We start from the raw sequence: 16,730 nt of genomic DNA on the forward strand, positions 1-16,730 counted from the left end.
CAATTGATAATGTATTGATACCAGTCAACTTGAAGGACAAATTACACTGGATATTGGCTGTTGTCTCATTCAAGGAGAGATGTATCAAAGTGTATGACTCGTACAGATATGCAGGTCATGATGCCTATGTAGCGTCTGAGATAGACAAGCTAGCTAAGCTTATACCTCTGTATCTATCAATCAGTGGCTTTTACAGAGATAGTCAATGCATAGATTGGTCTACTTACTCAGCATACACTGACAAGTCACATAATGATCCCTTTGAAGTTGTTTTCATGTCAAATCTGCCTCAACAAAAAGCTGGGAGCATGTATGTATTAAATCATCATTCTTGTATCATTTTAACACTCTAATTGTATGAATTATTTTTAATTCTTTCAATCAACATTTTTCAGGGATTGTGGGGTGCATGTTGCGGCATACGCAGAGTTTCTGAGCACTCGTGGTGAGATTCCACAAACAACATTTGATTCTAATCTACTCCGTCAAAGATATGGTGCTCTCCTCTGGGACTATGCTATGCGGAAGATAGACGTTGATGCCATAGGTGAGAATGAAGCACCCTCAAAGATTTCTAGGCAAATCACTGAGTCAGATCCAAAGTTACAGATAGTGTTAGAGTAGCTCTAGGTGAATGTAGTTTTGGTATGTTATTTTAGGTGAATACTATTTTTTAGAATATCTTTTTGATAGAAGATGGTATTCAGTTAGAAAAACCAATGTTTTAATCACTTTATCAACAGTGTTCATGTATGACAGTTGCAACTTTTCAATCTATGTTTCATTGTTTTGTTCATAAGTATTCATGCTTAATCGACAGTTTCTACTCGTATGTATCTTACAGGATATATTCATACGTATTAAACATGGCGTATAAATGTGTATTACTATTCAGTTGCTTGGCTTATCAAAGTCATTGAAAGTCAGTAACTGTATGCTTCAGGTTATGTACTGTCTATAATAATTTGTCTAAGATGATGTTCACAAGGTTGTATTTGAATGTATTCAACACTATACTACAACTGTATGCATTTCAAAATTTATGCTTCAGGTTTTTACGTATGTACTCAACTTGATGTATGTATTTTACTTACTCAGGTTATATGTATTTATTGAATTTGTTATATTATGGCTGAGTATATAGTTGTATTCCGATGTATTTTGATTAGTTATGTATATACAACACAGGCACTGTCTATAATAATTTGTCTAAGATGATGTTGAGAAGGTTGTATTTGAATGTATTCAACACTATAATACAACTAAATGTATCCATCATCTATTCACGAAAGGCATTTCAAAATTTATTACTTCACAATGTCATCAGAAGTAATGACAAATCGTTGGAGCACTAATACATGTCAGAGTGTTAACTAAATCCTACGTGGAGCATTTCTACACGTTCGCTTGTTATGTCCTCCCTGCCCACATATGCTACATGAATGTTGATTTTTCGGCTGCAGCAATTCACTGAAAGGTTTATCGCGCTTCTTCTTTGGCCTTCCAGGAGGTCTTTTTCATTTGGGTGGTAATACAACTTCCTCTGCAACATGTGCTGGTATGTTCCAGTCATTTTTGTCCGGTAGCGGGATCACTGGCACATTGTATGTCATTACAACATAATTTGGTTTGTAATAGTTAGAGCAATAATCTTCTGGCATTAGAAACTTGCTCTTCAATACAGCCCAAGCATGTGGGCATGGTAATTCATCAACTTGGAACCTCCCACAAACGCGTTTTCTCTCTAACAGGCAGACGGTGTAATGCCTTCCTCCATCGTTAACCGTATGCAAGTATTCAGTCGATGGTACCACCTACATTTAAACATAGACCTATAAGTTTTGAGCACATACAAATAAATATCTTTATGTATAATGCTAAATTATTCAGTTAAATACAACTGAAAGGTTATAATACAGAATAATACATCATATATGTAGATAGGCAGACTATAAACTAAAATTATGTCTTAGCTTATGAATACATCTAAATAAAATACATCAAACATCTTCTTTAGGCAGCTGAAAAGAAAATACATCAGAATATATTTAAATACATGTTGTTATTCAAGACTAATGAGGCAACTAGATACATAGTACTGATATACATCTGCTGGTTATAATTACTGTGAAGTTTTAAAATACATTTGAATACAGTAAAATACATTTGAATACAGTAACATACAGCAGTTATATAAGAATAATGATGCCATTTAAAAAAACATCATAACACTACTGCATGACAATACAACTGAATACATATGCCTAAAAAATTCTGTATAAGTTATTTCAGAAAACAATTAAGCTATCTAAAGAAATAGCTTAATATATGATACAATGACATTAAAATGAAACTTACAGTCATGCGTGTAGAAATTGCCTCATTCAAAGTCAGCATCTCCTGGTACTTTTTTCCAAGAGTTGTGTATGTCTGTGTAGCTTCTTTGCGGTTACTGCAATTCCAACATCCAAACATCTTCCTAACTTCTTCGAGGAAGTCGTATATTGGCGATTCCCTTTCTGACACTAGTGCAACATTGATTGACTCAGCAATATTTGACGTCATGGTCCATCCCCTGTTAACGGGTGCATACAACCTAGCCCACTTTTCGTATCCAGCTAACTCCAAGTATTCTTTCACCCTAATATCTACCGTCTCCACCTTCTCCATCAGACTGTCAAATTCAGCTTGTGTGTATGCTTTTGCCATCGAAAAGTATATCTTGCTCAACTTTGCATGGCTCTTTTTGAATTTCTTATATACGTTGTTCCATAGATGCCATATACAAGCAAAATGCGGTACATCTGGATACACTCTCGATACAAATTTAATGATACTCTCATTTCTATCTGAAACGATGCACATGTTTTCCCTGTCACCGTATGCTATCTTGAATTGCTCAAAGAACCACGTCCAAGCAGCATCGTTCTCTGAATCACTAACACCATATGCTAGTGGCAATATATGGCCTGTAAAGACAATTGAATACATATTTTTAAAACATGTATTTCAATCTTTAAATTATTAACAGAATTAACAGAGTTTATTATAATTCACGTACTCACCTGCACCATCCAACGTGCTTGCCGAGACGAATGTCCCGGTGTAGTAAGATTTTAGGTGACTTCCATCGACAACCACAATGGGTCTACAATGATCAAACCCCTTTATAAAGGCATACAAAGATATATACACATACATGAACTCATTTTTGGCCGATTTTACCATTCTGATATGCGAGCCTGGATATGTCTTATCCATTGTATATAAGTATCCTGGTAATTTTTTGTATGAATCAACCGGTTCACCTCTCAAAAAATTCATTGCCTTTTCTTTAGCCCGCCACGCCAACATGTAGCTAACATCAACACCTAAATCTGATTTCACATTATCAATAATATCCTTTGGGGTGTATTTCCTCTTATGATTAGAAAGCTTAGGCCTAATCATACCATCTATAAGGCTGCTACTTGCATGTCGCTGCTCATACACCTTGTCCTTAAGCGGACATGTATGGTTATCAATGAGCTCTCTCACTTTGAATAGTTTTGATTTGTTAATGCTCGAAGCCATAAACCTCCATTCACAATCTTCTGACATACATAACAATGCATAGCTGCAAAGAATTTATCATTATACGTACGGTTAGCATAAACGTTAACCAAAAAATGCACTCAGGTACACATGAATACATCCTGACATCTATGTATATAAATTATTATACAACTGAATACAATTACAGTTATATACATTTAAATACAATGAATACAACTGAATACAATTATAGTAATAGGCATACAATTAAATACAAATAGTAAACATAATAGGAAAATAATTAGAGCCACTGTAATGTAATTATACCAGTAAAATTCATATGAATACATATATTTAAAGACCACAAACAACCAGATGTTAAACACATCAGTGAAGATCAACTCAAAATCCACAGATACGCATAAATACATCAACGTATAACTTACAACTCCAACCAATAATACAATTTACAAAAAAAAAAAATTAAATACACTCAAACCTGACAGAATTAGACCTATCAACCCGGAAATGAAACCTTTGAGATATAGCATAATTCTCCATCACCTCTTTCAATGTAGCTTTATCCTTATATACTTGGCCAACCATAACCTCCCTCTGATTAGTTTTTGAAATTATCAAATCCTTGTCCAGTTCAAACACCCCAATTGCTTCCCCTGAATTGACAAAATCTAGAGCAAGCGTATCATCTATACCGGAATACCTTTGAAGTGATTCGTCTATTTGCACAATATCGCCTTGAATTAAACTATCACCGGATACAAGTTCTTTTTCAATCGCTGTTATGCACAAAGGATACATCCCGAATTCTCTGTTCTCTTTTTTCAACTCTACATAAACCCTGTAACCCATGTCATTGTGTATTTCCATTGGCGTGCTATTCCCTTCTACTTTGTACTGAATTTAATGGACTTTGAGCTCAAATCTATGCCGAGTTGATGAGAAATTGACGCAACCAAATCATTATACGACGCATACTCCTTTATCAGTATTCCTTCAATTGAATATTCGACGTAATTGCTCTCACCGTTCCACTTGCCAGAATGTCGCAACAACACTGTTAAACTTGCCATATGTATAATGGAATTATACCGTATTCTGTATACAATTGTATAAATCGCACTGTTTCGTGGTTGAAAAGTGAACTGGATACAGAAAAAAGGGAGAACTGAAATTCAGATGTTGCTCTGGTTTTCGATATTTTTCTTCTTGAATCGTAATGGAAGAATACAGATTTATGGGCAATAGTTTGTGTTAGTTGAGTTAAATTAGGAGAATATCAGATGATTTGATTCCCTTTCCGTTTTAAACTAGTTCACCCTTCCATATTATACGCGAGATACGTTACTGTTTTCACGCTAATGACGCCTGAATACATCTCAAGCTTAGCTGGATTCCCAAAATTCACGCCTATTTTTGCTATTGTATTAATGAATACAATAGCTTAAATACATCAAATAACCACATAAAAGGTAATCCGTAATATAGCAAAAGGTATCTATAAATGGCTAATTTCACCTAAAAGATGGTGCTTTATAAAAAATTCTCTTTTAACAACTCTACCCCTAAGATTGACAACATTAATTTGCAATTTACATGCCTAAATTGTTTGGTGTTTCTATTACTCCACTAATTAATTTTTCTTATTCATTACCCCTTAAATAAAAACCATAAAAATTTAAATAAATAAAATAAATTCACCGTTCTTCTTCGATTTAATTTTCCAACTTCAGATCCTAAGTTGTTGGTTGAATGGGTGAATTTATTAAAAAAGTTAATCATCTAAAGTGACATTTTTTTACTATTATGAGAAGAAAAAAAAGGTAATAATACGGCCACATTAAATATGGCGTTACTTATGTAAGGACAAATTTAATCTACGATATTACGGTACAATAAAATTAGGTAACAATAAATACAATGGAATACATGTGGTAACAACCACCCAAAGAAGCCGTAAAATACACAAAGAAGAATGTTTTAACTTGTCTCAATTGTCACGTTTCCAAATTGATCAAAAGCTGGGCATTTGCGTTCGTCCATTTCCAAATTAGGAAAGACAGAATGGGAAAGAGGGTAGGGAGAGGTGGAAGAAGGGACGATTTACCGTCGCCGTCGATCTTGACTCGAGCTGTAGACTCCGTATTCGATTTCGTCCGTTTTGCTGAGTTCGAGATTCTCTTCGTCCTCTTCTTCGTTGTAGCTTTTGTCATTTTCAAGGATCTGGTTAGCCTTCTTTCCCTTTGTTACCACTTTTTTGTGTACTTTTATTTGTTTTAATTACTATGAATAAGCCTCTTTTTGAAGCCGGGAGGGTAATTCTGATTGTTGTGATTTGTGGTAATTCTGTTAATTGGTACATATGGCAACAACAACATACCTAGTATATTCCCACAAGTGAGGTGTGGTGAGGATAGTATATATGCAGATCTTAACTTGTAAAGGTGAGAGGCTATTTCCGGTAGACCTTGGACTAATTCGTACATATGGCATGGGTAGAAAGAACAAAAGAGTGGTATAGCTGGTAAAACAATTAAAAAAAAAAATGGACTCTCATTCAGGGGCAGAGGCGATATGCGAGATGCGGTTTCGGCCGAACCCAGTAGCTTTTGTTCAAATCATGTATTTATCTTAAGAAATCTATTGAATATGTTCAACTCATTAATTTAGAACCCAGTAACTTAAAAGTATTATACTTCCGAACTCATAAGGTTCAAATCCTGTCTCCGTCTCTGCTCTCACTAATAATAAATTAGCATGATGAGTGGATCTCCATTAACGTTAAGGGCATATACCATATGGTTTTGCCAGGGTAAGAGTACGAATGACCCAAAAGTAAGATATTTCCTATCATAGAGCTATACATATAGATTTTTCCCCTATATATAAATAGCAAAATAGCGTGATGAATGGTTTCTGATTCCATCTGTAACTCAGTGTGAGCACTCGACTCCAACTTTGATGGTTAGATTTACCTGCCACCTATGATGTGGGCACTACCTGGTCGATTACTCATGTGCCTATGCTGCACGGATGTCATCGTCATTCATAAATTAAAAAAGGGGGTTAAAATATAGGACAGAGAAACCCAAGCTATGTCTGTGCTTCCTCTTGTTAAAAATGCCATGCCAATTTGCAACTTCTCTTCTTTGCGGTTCGAGCAATTTTAGCAATCAAAGCATCAGTGGGGGGAACTGTTTCTTGTATTGTTTTCTTGACAGAACAAAATAGATAGTATGAGCAGGTGTGAGCTTCTGGAGCCAAGGTAATAAAGTTTTCTCCAAAGAGATTTGCAGGCACCTGTTTAACTTTCTAGGTCCCAAGACTCTAATTTATCTTGATTGGATAATCCTAGGCATGTATTTGTGCAAATGCTTCGAGTAACGGCATATGAAGGCTAAGTGAAGCAGATTAAGAAGCATTACAGAGTTCACGAAAGCATGTTGAATTAATCCATGATTCCTGTAAAGTTATGGCCTTTGGGCCTAACTGAACCCCAAAAGCTAGCTCATGAGAGGAGGATTATCCAATATCATATAAGGAGACCAACTGGAATGTGGATAACATAATACGGGGGCTCAACATTGAGAAACGCAACATTAGGATCAATGAGTTTGGCTCCAATACCATGTTAAGGAATGGAGAACATGACTTATAGTAGTGCAAAGTTGCTCAATTTTTTGTTGATATAGCTTTACCTTATTTTACTTTCAGGCAGATTACCCCTTAACTCCAGCTATCTCATAACAAATGGCTTTAATTAACCAATGGAGCTAAATTAGTTTTCTTTCCAGTTCAACTTATATTCACTTCCAAACACTATTTATTTCCTCTATCATATTAACCAATTATTCATATCCGTTAAACATCGAGTATGAGTTGCAGAACTTATGGGAAATGGTTGTAGCCATTATTAATTTTCTAAGCCGTAGTTTACTCTATCTTATTCAAGAAGGGTGAAACTTGAAAAAGAAGCCTTTTTTGTGGGATAGGGGGTGAGGTAAGCAGAAGAATTTGCCGTCAGTCTTCTCAACAAAGACCGGCAAAGTGACAGCCTCAGATGAAAATGGAGGGAGAAACTAAAAATGTCTAAGTGGAAGAAAAAAATTACGAAGTATGACTGCATTTTGTCTGCTCTTTTATATGCACATGTTGGCAGAAACATGAAAGTGAGATGAGGTCCTTCTGATCAAGTTTAGCTTCCTGCATCTTTGATCATGTTACCATTTTTTTGATTCCCACATCGGTTGAAATTAACATGAGTTGTGTATTTGACATGGATGAACACGTGAACATATCATCTCTAGAAACAAAGATACAGTCAGAAGACCTTTTAGAATTATGTTGGGGAAAAGATATAGACATTTACTGTTTATAATATATTTGTCAGTGTATCCCAAATGAAAAAAAAAAAGATTTAGTCATTAGAAAACGTTATTATCAGGTAAGTGAGAACATCTGATATTCCACATTTTTTTCAATTTTGATCGGCTTTCCCGAAGTTTATAAGTGGCGGTTTCATCCACCTGCTAGAACAAGAAAAGCAAAGTACTCAAACTGTGTATTTGAGGACACAACAATCTGATGGTCAGTGTTGCAATGATTTTAGAATTATGTTGTATATGAAATTAGGCAACTAATGGTCTTGAATATTAGTTTATGCAGCATCCAGGCTCTTTTTGTTTAGGGGACATAAAAGGAAGCAAGTATTGAGATACTTATTAAAAAGGGCAAAAAGGAATAAAGTATTTGAGATTGTAAAAAGAACATGACAAAATAAAGCTATATCATATATTCCTAGTTGTACAGAAAGTCTAAGTGGGAATGAGAGGATTTACATTAAATGTGTGGCCTTCAATGAGCTTTCTAGTCGTTCATCCTTGCTCTCTTCCAAGGCTTTTATTGAGAAAAAAGGTCCTGAAATTTTCCCTTGTCTGTTTCTTTTCAATTGTTAGGGGCACATTAAGGCTTCAGATAGAGTGATGAGACTGCAGGATGGACAAGTACTTATGGGTGACTACAGCAAGTCCATACTAGTTTTAATTCACCTACCTATTATGCTGATTGTGAGAATGCACGGGAGAAAAATATTATTATTGATTAATTGACAATGCTACAATGAGCCCTATATATACACACATAACATATCCTACTCCTAATACATATTGGATTAGGGTTAGAGTTATTTACTCCTATTTACACGACTATTCTAACACTCCCCCTCAAGCTGGTGCATATAAATCATATGTACCAAGCTTGTTACATATGTAGTTAATACGAGGACTAGTGAGGGACTTGGTGAAAATATCTGCAAGCTGATCATTCGACTTCACAAACTTTGTAGCAATATCTCCCGAGAGTATCTTTTCTCTAACAAAATGACAGTCAATCTCAATGTGTTTAGTTCTCTCATGGAATACTGGATTTGACGCAATATGAAGAGCAGCTTGATTATCACACACAAGTCCCATCTGACTAATCTCACCAAATTTCAACTCCTTGAGCAACTGTTTTATCCAAATTAGCTCACATGTGGCCATAGTCATTGCTCGATATTCTGCTTCTGCACTAGACCGAGCAACCACATTCTGTTTCTTGCTCTTCCAAGACACCAAATTTCCTCCTACTAAGAAACAATATCCAGACGTAGAACGTCTATCAGAAGGTGATCCTGCCCAATCAGCATCTGAGTATCCAACGATCTGCTCATGGCCTCGAACTTCAAACAATAAGCCTTTGCCTGGAGCTGATTTTATATACCGAAGAATGCGGACAACTGCATCCCAATGACTATCACAGGGAGAATCCATAAACTGACTCACAACACTCACAGGAAAGGAAATATCAGGTCTAGTCACTGTGAGGTAATTTAGTTTACCAACCAACCGCCTATATCTTGCAGGATCGCTAAGAGGCTCTCCCTGTCCTAGCAGAAGTCTAGAATTCGGATCCATCGGAGTGTCAACAGGTCTACAACCTGTCATTCCTGTCTCCTCAAGAATATATAAGGCATACTTTCGTTGTGAGATCACAATACCTGAGCTAGACTGAGCGACCTCAATACCCAGAAAATATTTTAATCTGCCCAGATCCTTAGTCTGAAAGTGCTGAAAGAGATGTTGCTTCAACTTACTAATACCATCCTGATCATCGTCGGTAATAACAATATCGTCAACATAAACGACCAGATAAATACAGAGATTTGAAGCAGAATGTCGATAAAATACAGAGTGATCAGCTTCACTACGAGTCATGCCAAACTCCTGAATAACTGTGCTGAACTTACCAAACCAGGCTCGAGGAGACTGTCTTAGACCATAGAGGGATCGGCGCAACAGACATACAAGGCCACTAGACTCCCCCTGAGCAACAAATCCAGGTGGTTGCTCCATATAAACCTCATCCTCAAGGTCACCGTGAAGAAAAGCATTCTTAATGTCCAACTGATAGAGAGGCCAATGGCGAACAGCAGCCATGGATAGAAAAAGGCGGACTGATGCAATTTTAGCCACGGGAGAGAAAGTATCACTGTAATCGAGTCCAAATATTTGAGTATATCCTTTGGCAACAAGACGAGCCTTAAGTCGATCAACTTGGCCATCTGGACCAACTTTGACTGCATACACTCAACGACAACCAACAGTCGATTTACCTGAAGGAAGAGGAACAAGCTCCCAAGTACCACTCGTATGTAAAGCAGACATCTCGTCAATCATAGCCTGTCGCCATCCGGGATGAGACAGTGCTTCACCTGTAGACTTAGGAATGGAAACAGAGGACAAAGATGACACAAATGCACAATGGGATGGTGAGAGACGATGGTAACTTAAACCGATATAATGAGGATTAGGATTAACTGTGGACCGTATACCTTTTCGTAGTGCAATCGGTTGATTAAGAGGAGACAAGTCCGCAGTATTAGCAGGGTCAGGTGCAGGACGTGAATCAGCTGGGCCTGATGCTGGGGGCGGACGACGATGATAAGTCAGGAGTGGTGGAGCTGTAGAAGGTTGAACTGGACTAGGTGGTGGCACTGGAGCTATAGTTGGTGGAACTGGACTAGGTGGTGGCACTGGAGCTATAGTTGGTGGAACTGGACTAGGTGGTGGCACTGGACTCGGTGGTGATACTGGAGCTATAGGTGGTGGAGCTGTAACTGGAACTGTAGGCGGTGGAGCTATGGAGGAAGATGAATGGGAGATAGGGACTGAATCTCCAAAAGAAGGAACAGGTAGCACCTCAGAAATATCTAAGTGATTAACTGGACCTGTGAAGTATGATTGGGTTTCAAAGAAGGTAACATCAGCAGACATAAGAAATCGCTGAAGGTCAGGAGAATAACATCGATATCCCTTTTGCGTTCTCGAGTAACCCAGAAATATGCACTTAAGAGCACGAGGAGCTAACTTATCTTTTCCTGGAGTAAGGTCATGAACAAAGCACGTACTCCCAAAGACACGGGGTGGAAGAGAGAACAAAGGTAAGTGGGGAAACAGGACAGAGAATGGAACTTGATTTTGGATAGCTGAAGATGGCATACGATTAATAAGATAACAAGATGTAAGAACTGCATCCCCCCAAAAACGCAGCGGAACATGAGATTGTATGAGTAGGGTACGAGCAGTTTCAATAAGATGTCTATTCTTTCTTTCAGCTACCCCATTTTGTTGGGATGTGTACGGACAAGATGTTTGATGAATAATCCCATGGGAGTTCATAAACTGCTGAAATGGGGAAGACAAATACTCTAGGGCATTATCACTACGAAATGTGCGGATAGAAACCCCAAATTGATTTTGAATTTCAGCATGGAAGGTCTGGAAAATAGAAAACAACTCAGATCGATTTTTCATCAAAAATATCCAAGTGCACCTGGAATAATCATCAATGAAACTGACAAAGTAGCGGAATCCTAAGGTAGAGCTAACCCGACTAGGACCCCAAACATCTGAATGGACTAAGTAAAAGGTGACTCTGCTCGATTGTCAAGACGCCGCGGGAAATGGGAGCGGGTATGCTTACCGAGCTGACACGACTCACACTCTAGAGTGGACAAGTGAGATAAGACAGGTACCATTTTCTGAAGTTTTGATAAACTGGGATGTCCTAACCGTTTATGTAATAAATCTGGTGAATCAGTAACGGGAGAAGTTATTGGAGGAAGACAAGATGCGAGTCCATGTGATTTTGCAAGGATAAGGTAATAAAGTCCATCTGATTCACGTCCAGTACCAATGATCCGCCCTGTACTGCGTTCCTGTATAAAAACAAGGTCATCAAGAAATAAAACAGCCGATTTAAGTGATTTGGCTAAGCGACTAACGGCTATGAGATTAAAAGGACTACCAGGAACGTAAAGAACTGAGTCTAAAGGTTAGGAAGGAAGTGGACTTGCTTGACCTATTGCAGTTGCCATGGCTTGAGACCCATTGGCCATTGTGACTGTTGGAAGAGATTGAGAATATGAGATACTAGTGAAAAGAGATTTGTTACCAGAAATATGATCAGATGCACCTGAATCAATGACCCAAGACTCAGAGGGTGTAGATTGGGAGACACCGGTCATGCTACTATTTGTTGGAACGACGGAGGTTAATCCTGAAGATGTCTGTTTACGTGCTTTATACTGAAGGAACTCAATATAATCCGGTAAAGAAACCATCTGGATTGGATTTATTGCATTTAATCCAACGGATTGTGAGGCAAAAGCTTCAGGTATTAATTCCATTATAATATTATGCCGGAAAAAAAGCAGAAAATCGCTGGGATCACTGTTCACGCCGGAAAAATCATTGTAGCTCGCCGGAAAATTCCAAAGTGGTTGGAATTGAAAAATAAAATTATGGGTTGGCTCGGAATTTAAGGACGATCCAACTGCCCTGAAGGAGTTTCATCAAAAAATGGCCGGAAGTGGGCTCACGCGCTGGCGCGTGGGTGTCACGCGCTCGCCGGAAATATTCTTCTGCCGGCGCGTGTGGGCGCGTGGCAGCTTTTCTGCCGGAGAAATTTTGAAGGGTTGGTCGCCGACGAGTGATCTACCTCGTGGTGGTGTTGGTTTTTTTGCACAACACCGATAGAAAGTGACTTGATTACGGGCAGCCTTCTAAGTCGCCGGAAAATTGCACGGCGACGAGGTCTTTCTTCCCGGAAGTCGTTGGAATGATGCACAGCGATATGTTTCTCACTAATGCTCTGATACCATGTGAGAATGCATGGGAGAAAAATATTATTATTGATTAATTGACAATGCTACAATGAGCCCTATATATACACACATAACATATCCTACTCCTAATACATATTGGATTAGGGTTAGAGTTATTTACTCCTATTTACACGACTATTTTAACACTGATCAATGTTATAAAACGTCTGGGCATGAGGCGAGACGTTTTATCTAATGTGGGGCAACACCCGATGCATGGGGCGTAAGCCCCGTGGGTATTTTATTTTTAGTTATAAATTAATAAAATAAACCAGAAAAGGGTCAAAATTGCCCTTGTACTATAGGAAATAGAACAAGTTTACCCTTCGTTAAAAGTTAGTATCAAAACTGCCCATGTCTTGACCAAAATGGCTCGCTTATGCCCTTCTCGACTTACAGACTCTTTTTTCAGAATTTTTACATTCTTATCCTTTTCTTAATCCTATTTAAAATGCCACATATCCTAATGAAACCCCCCCCCCCCNNCCCCCCCCCCCCCCACCTTTTTTTTACCACTCGCTAACTGCCCTTAGTATATCGGAAATAGCCTCTCTATCCCACATGGTCGGGGTAAGGTCTGTGTACACACTACCCTCCCCAGACCCCACTTGTGGGATTATACTGAGTTGTTGTTGTTGTCACTACCTGCCGTTACTTTTATACTCCACCCAACCCTTTATTTTAATGTATGTTTTTTTTTTCTCCTCTTTCTTCTTCCTCTCTTTTCAACCTCCATTAAAGAACTTCACTACAGCTCGGGAAAGACCCCAAAAATTCATTTTGGTGGTTCTATTGATAGTTAAAGCAAACTAGGTATTTATTATACAAAATTCAATGTATTTACCCTACTAATAAGAAAACAAAAATTAAAAAAGTCGAACATATTTCTACTCCTGCTTTTAGGTGAAAAGCCAATCAAACATTGAGAACCAACTTGACCTGCAATTGCTAATTTTGTGGCAAAAGAAGATAAGATTTAAAAATAAAATATAGTTTTATAAACAAATTCATTTGACTTCATTTGATGGGTTTAGTAGCTTCGCTTCAAGAAAATTGGAACAAACAAGAAACTAATAATTTTTTTAATAAAAAAAGAATAAGAAAAAAAAATTATTATCCTCCATCTTCTTTTTTCTCATTTATTGTTTCAATCCTTTTCACAAATTCAACCAAAAAGCAAAGCTTATTATTCCAATAATGAGTTTTGCAACGAGCTTAATTCATTTGTCTCAATTTTATATTTATTCCTATTCAATATGTTCACAATAATTCAATTTGGTGGAAGAGAGGTTGATGAAGCTCTTCAATGGAGGTTTAAAAGAGAGGAAGCAGAAAGAGAAAGAAAATGAAAGAGGAGAAAAAAAGAAATAAAAACAAAACTAAAATAAGGAACTGGGGTGGGGTATAAAAGTCAGGTGGGGAGAGGGAGGGGGAGGGGGAGGGGGACTGGTAAAAAAAAGGGGGAGGGTGATTAGGACATTTTAAATAGGATTATGAAAAAATTTGAAATTTAAAAATTCTGAAAAACGAGTGTGTAGTCGAAAAAGGCATAAGCGAGCCATTTTGGTCACGACAGGGGCAATTTTGATACCAACTTTTAACAGAGGGTAAAATTGTTCTATTTCGTATAGTACAAGGACAGTTTTGACCTTTTTCCATAAAATAAACTTATAAATAAAAAATACATTAAAATTATCGAAAATTATAAAATTAGTAGAAAAATGTATATATCTATTATAAACATGATAACATGTGCACAAACCTCACAAAAGAATTTTTTTTCTTACTTGAAAAAGTGAAAGATGTAAAGATGCATTACACCTATAACATGATTATGATAGAACATGCTTACAGTTGTAAAAATAATACTCAAAGTTCCTAGTAATTCAAAGAATAAAAATGACAATAATATACGGTTGTTGTTTGGAAACCTAGAACTATAAAACAAATCACAAATACTCATTATAATACAATAGTCGAAATATAGTCTTTAAAATAATATTTAAACTAGGGTGCTACCCAAAAATTTCTAAAACCAAAAACTAACTTGAAAAGAATAAATTAAAGAATGCAAAAAACAAAACAAAAAATTGAAGAAAATGAAGCATAAAGAAGGAAAGTGCAAGTGAGGAAGCAGAAAGTGTTGGAGGACAAAAACAAAGGTCGAAAGAGTATTTGTTACTCTGTAAATGAAAAAGATATAAAATTGCAATATTAAGATAAATAATTAGAGAAGACCTTGGAGTTCTGAGTTTTTTTAGTTTGAGAACTTACTATGAGTTAACTTTGAATACTTCAGTATTAGAAAAATAATTTACCAAGTGATTTTGGCTCAAATTTGAAAAAGTTCTCTGCACTTACGCCGCAAATGTAACGCCAAGAACGTTGGGATTTATGCCTAAGCAAACGCTCCGAAGGTTCGGACTTATGCCTCACTATACTTGTGCCCCGCCAGTACGCCTCGGTGCCTTTTTGGTACGCCTCCCAGGCTCGCCCAGAAAATTTAGAACACTGATATTGATGTATAGGGAAGCAATAGTACAATTAATTTGTAATGATAATAAGAGTAATAATTGGGGAATAATTCACCCTACCTTGTTGACCCCAACTTTTTTGGGACTAAAGGTAGTTGTTTATTTGGAGGAGTAAAGTATTTCTGTATTACACTCTTGCTATATCAGTGCTTAGAATTGGCTATCCAGATCCAACCATGACATTAGAGGCAGTTTAGTTACAGCTGCAAAGTATTTCTGGAAAATCTAGGGGGTGATAATAAGGAAAACTTGGAGAGTGGTGATCATTGTGATTTATAAGGGCAGCCCGGTGCACTAAGCTCCCGCTATGCGCGGGGTCCGGGGAAGGACCGGACCACAAGGGTCTATTGTACGCAGCCTTACCATGCATTTCTGCAAGAGGCTGTTTCCACGGCTGGAAGAGTTTTAATATCAATTAGACTCAGCTTATGAGACGTCTCTGTTTGTAGTCTCATTTGAAATCCCATTGGTTCTGTAACTGAGATTCAAAATCATGAAAGAATATGTCTTCGTTGACTCTCTGTTAATGCAAGATTGATATGCATTTTCCAGGTGACTCTTTGTCTTTAGATTTTATGTTCTTTCTTCTTTTCCCAGACTGCAAGGCCGGAGTATAATCAGATCATGGTGACGAAGCCAGATTGGTGGCCTTACTAGATAGACTGCACCTGCAGGGTGTTTTCCGTGTCTACTTGAAGTGTATGGGTTGCTCTGTTCATTCTTTTCTAAAGTGCAGTCAGATGTCTGGATCCGATATTGAGATTTATTCCTCCTTTTCTTTTCCTTTGTCATATGTTGTCTGAACTAGTTAGTTATATGGGAGAAGAAGATTTCTTTTACTAGGGAGCTTTTTGTTCTTTGAAATATGAAGAATTAATGGAATGTAAATTGGTTTTCTTGTTTTGTCCCTTCATTTTCCATTGGGGGTAGAATGGGTAGTTGATTTGATATTGTTAACAGAGAGTCGAAGTTTGAAATCAGGATTTTATGGGAAAGAATTCCCACTAATTTAAGTTGTCTGGTCATACTGAAATTCAGCAAATGCATATTGGGTCTGATCATATATGTATTACCTTATTCAACATGTAATACCATCTTATATCTCTTGGATGTTTGACATTTAGGGGTTGTTTGGTAGGGGAGCGAGTTATCCGAGATTATAATTAGGGGATTAAGTAGTGACAGGATTATTCAGTAAAAATGGGATATACATGGAATAATATAAACATGTATTTGGTATACTAAATAAGTTGGGATAAATTTTTATTTTTAATTTTAACCTTGGTTTGTTTAAAAGACGTTGGTGTAGGGCCTTGCATAAAGGCATCCTCGTCATTTTGATGTTTATCTCGGGATTAATCAATCGGGATTAGATCATGCAATGGACAACTTGACTAGCTAATCATTTTTTAATAAGTATTCTTTCCATCTAATAATGT

General features: G+C 37.2%; 1 protein-coding gene and 1 long non-coding RNA gene across 2 annotated transcripts; one reads left to right on the top strand and one right to left on the bottom strand.

Annotated features, from left to right (window-relative positions):
* LOC109227615 lies at window positions 1,518–4,422 on the bottom strand. Its single transcript, XM_019392814.1, has 4 exons — window positions 4,034–4,422; window positions 3,066–3,616; window positions 2,359–2,969; window positions 1,518–1,814 (listed from the first exon to the last, which is right to left on the bottom strand). The coding sequence occupies exons 1-4, from the start codon at window positions 4,420–4,422 to the stop codon at window positions 1,518–1,520; spliced, it is 1,848 nt and encodes a 615-aa protein (XP_019248359.1).
* Window positions 5,495–16,394, top strand: LOC109226574. Its single transcript, XR_002068080.1, has 2 exons — window positions 5,495–5,778; window positions 15,889–16,394. It is a non-coding gene; the product is annotated as an uncharacterized LOC109226574 (long non-coding RNA).

Source organism: Nicotiana attenuata, chromosome 6 (assembly GCF_001879085.1).
Source record: "Nicotiana attenuata strain UT chromosome 6, NIATTr2, whole genome shotgun sequence".
NCBI lineage: Eukaryota > Viridiplantae > Streptophyta > Magnoliopsida > Solanales > Solanaceae > Nicotiana > Nicotiana attenuata.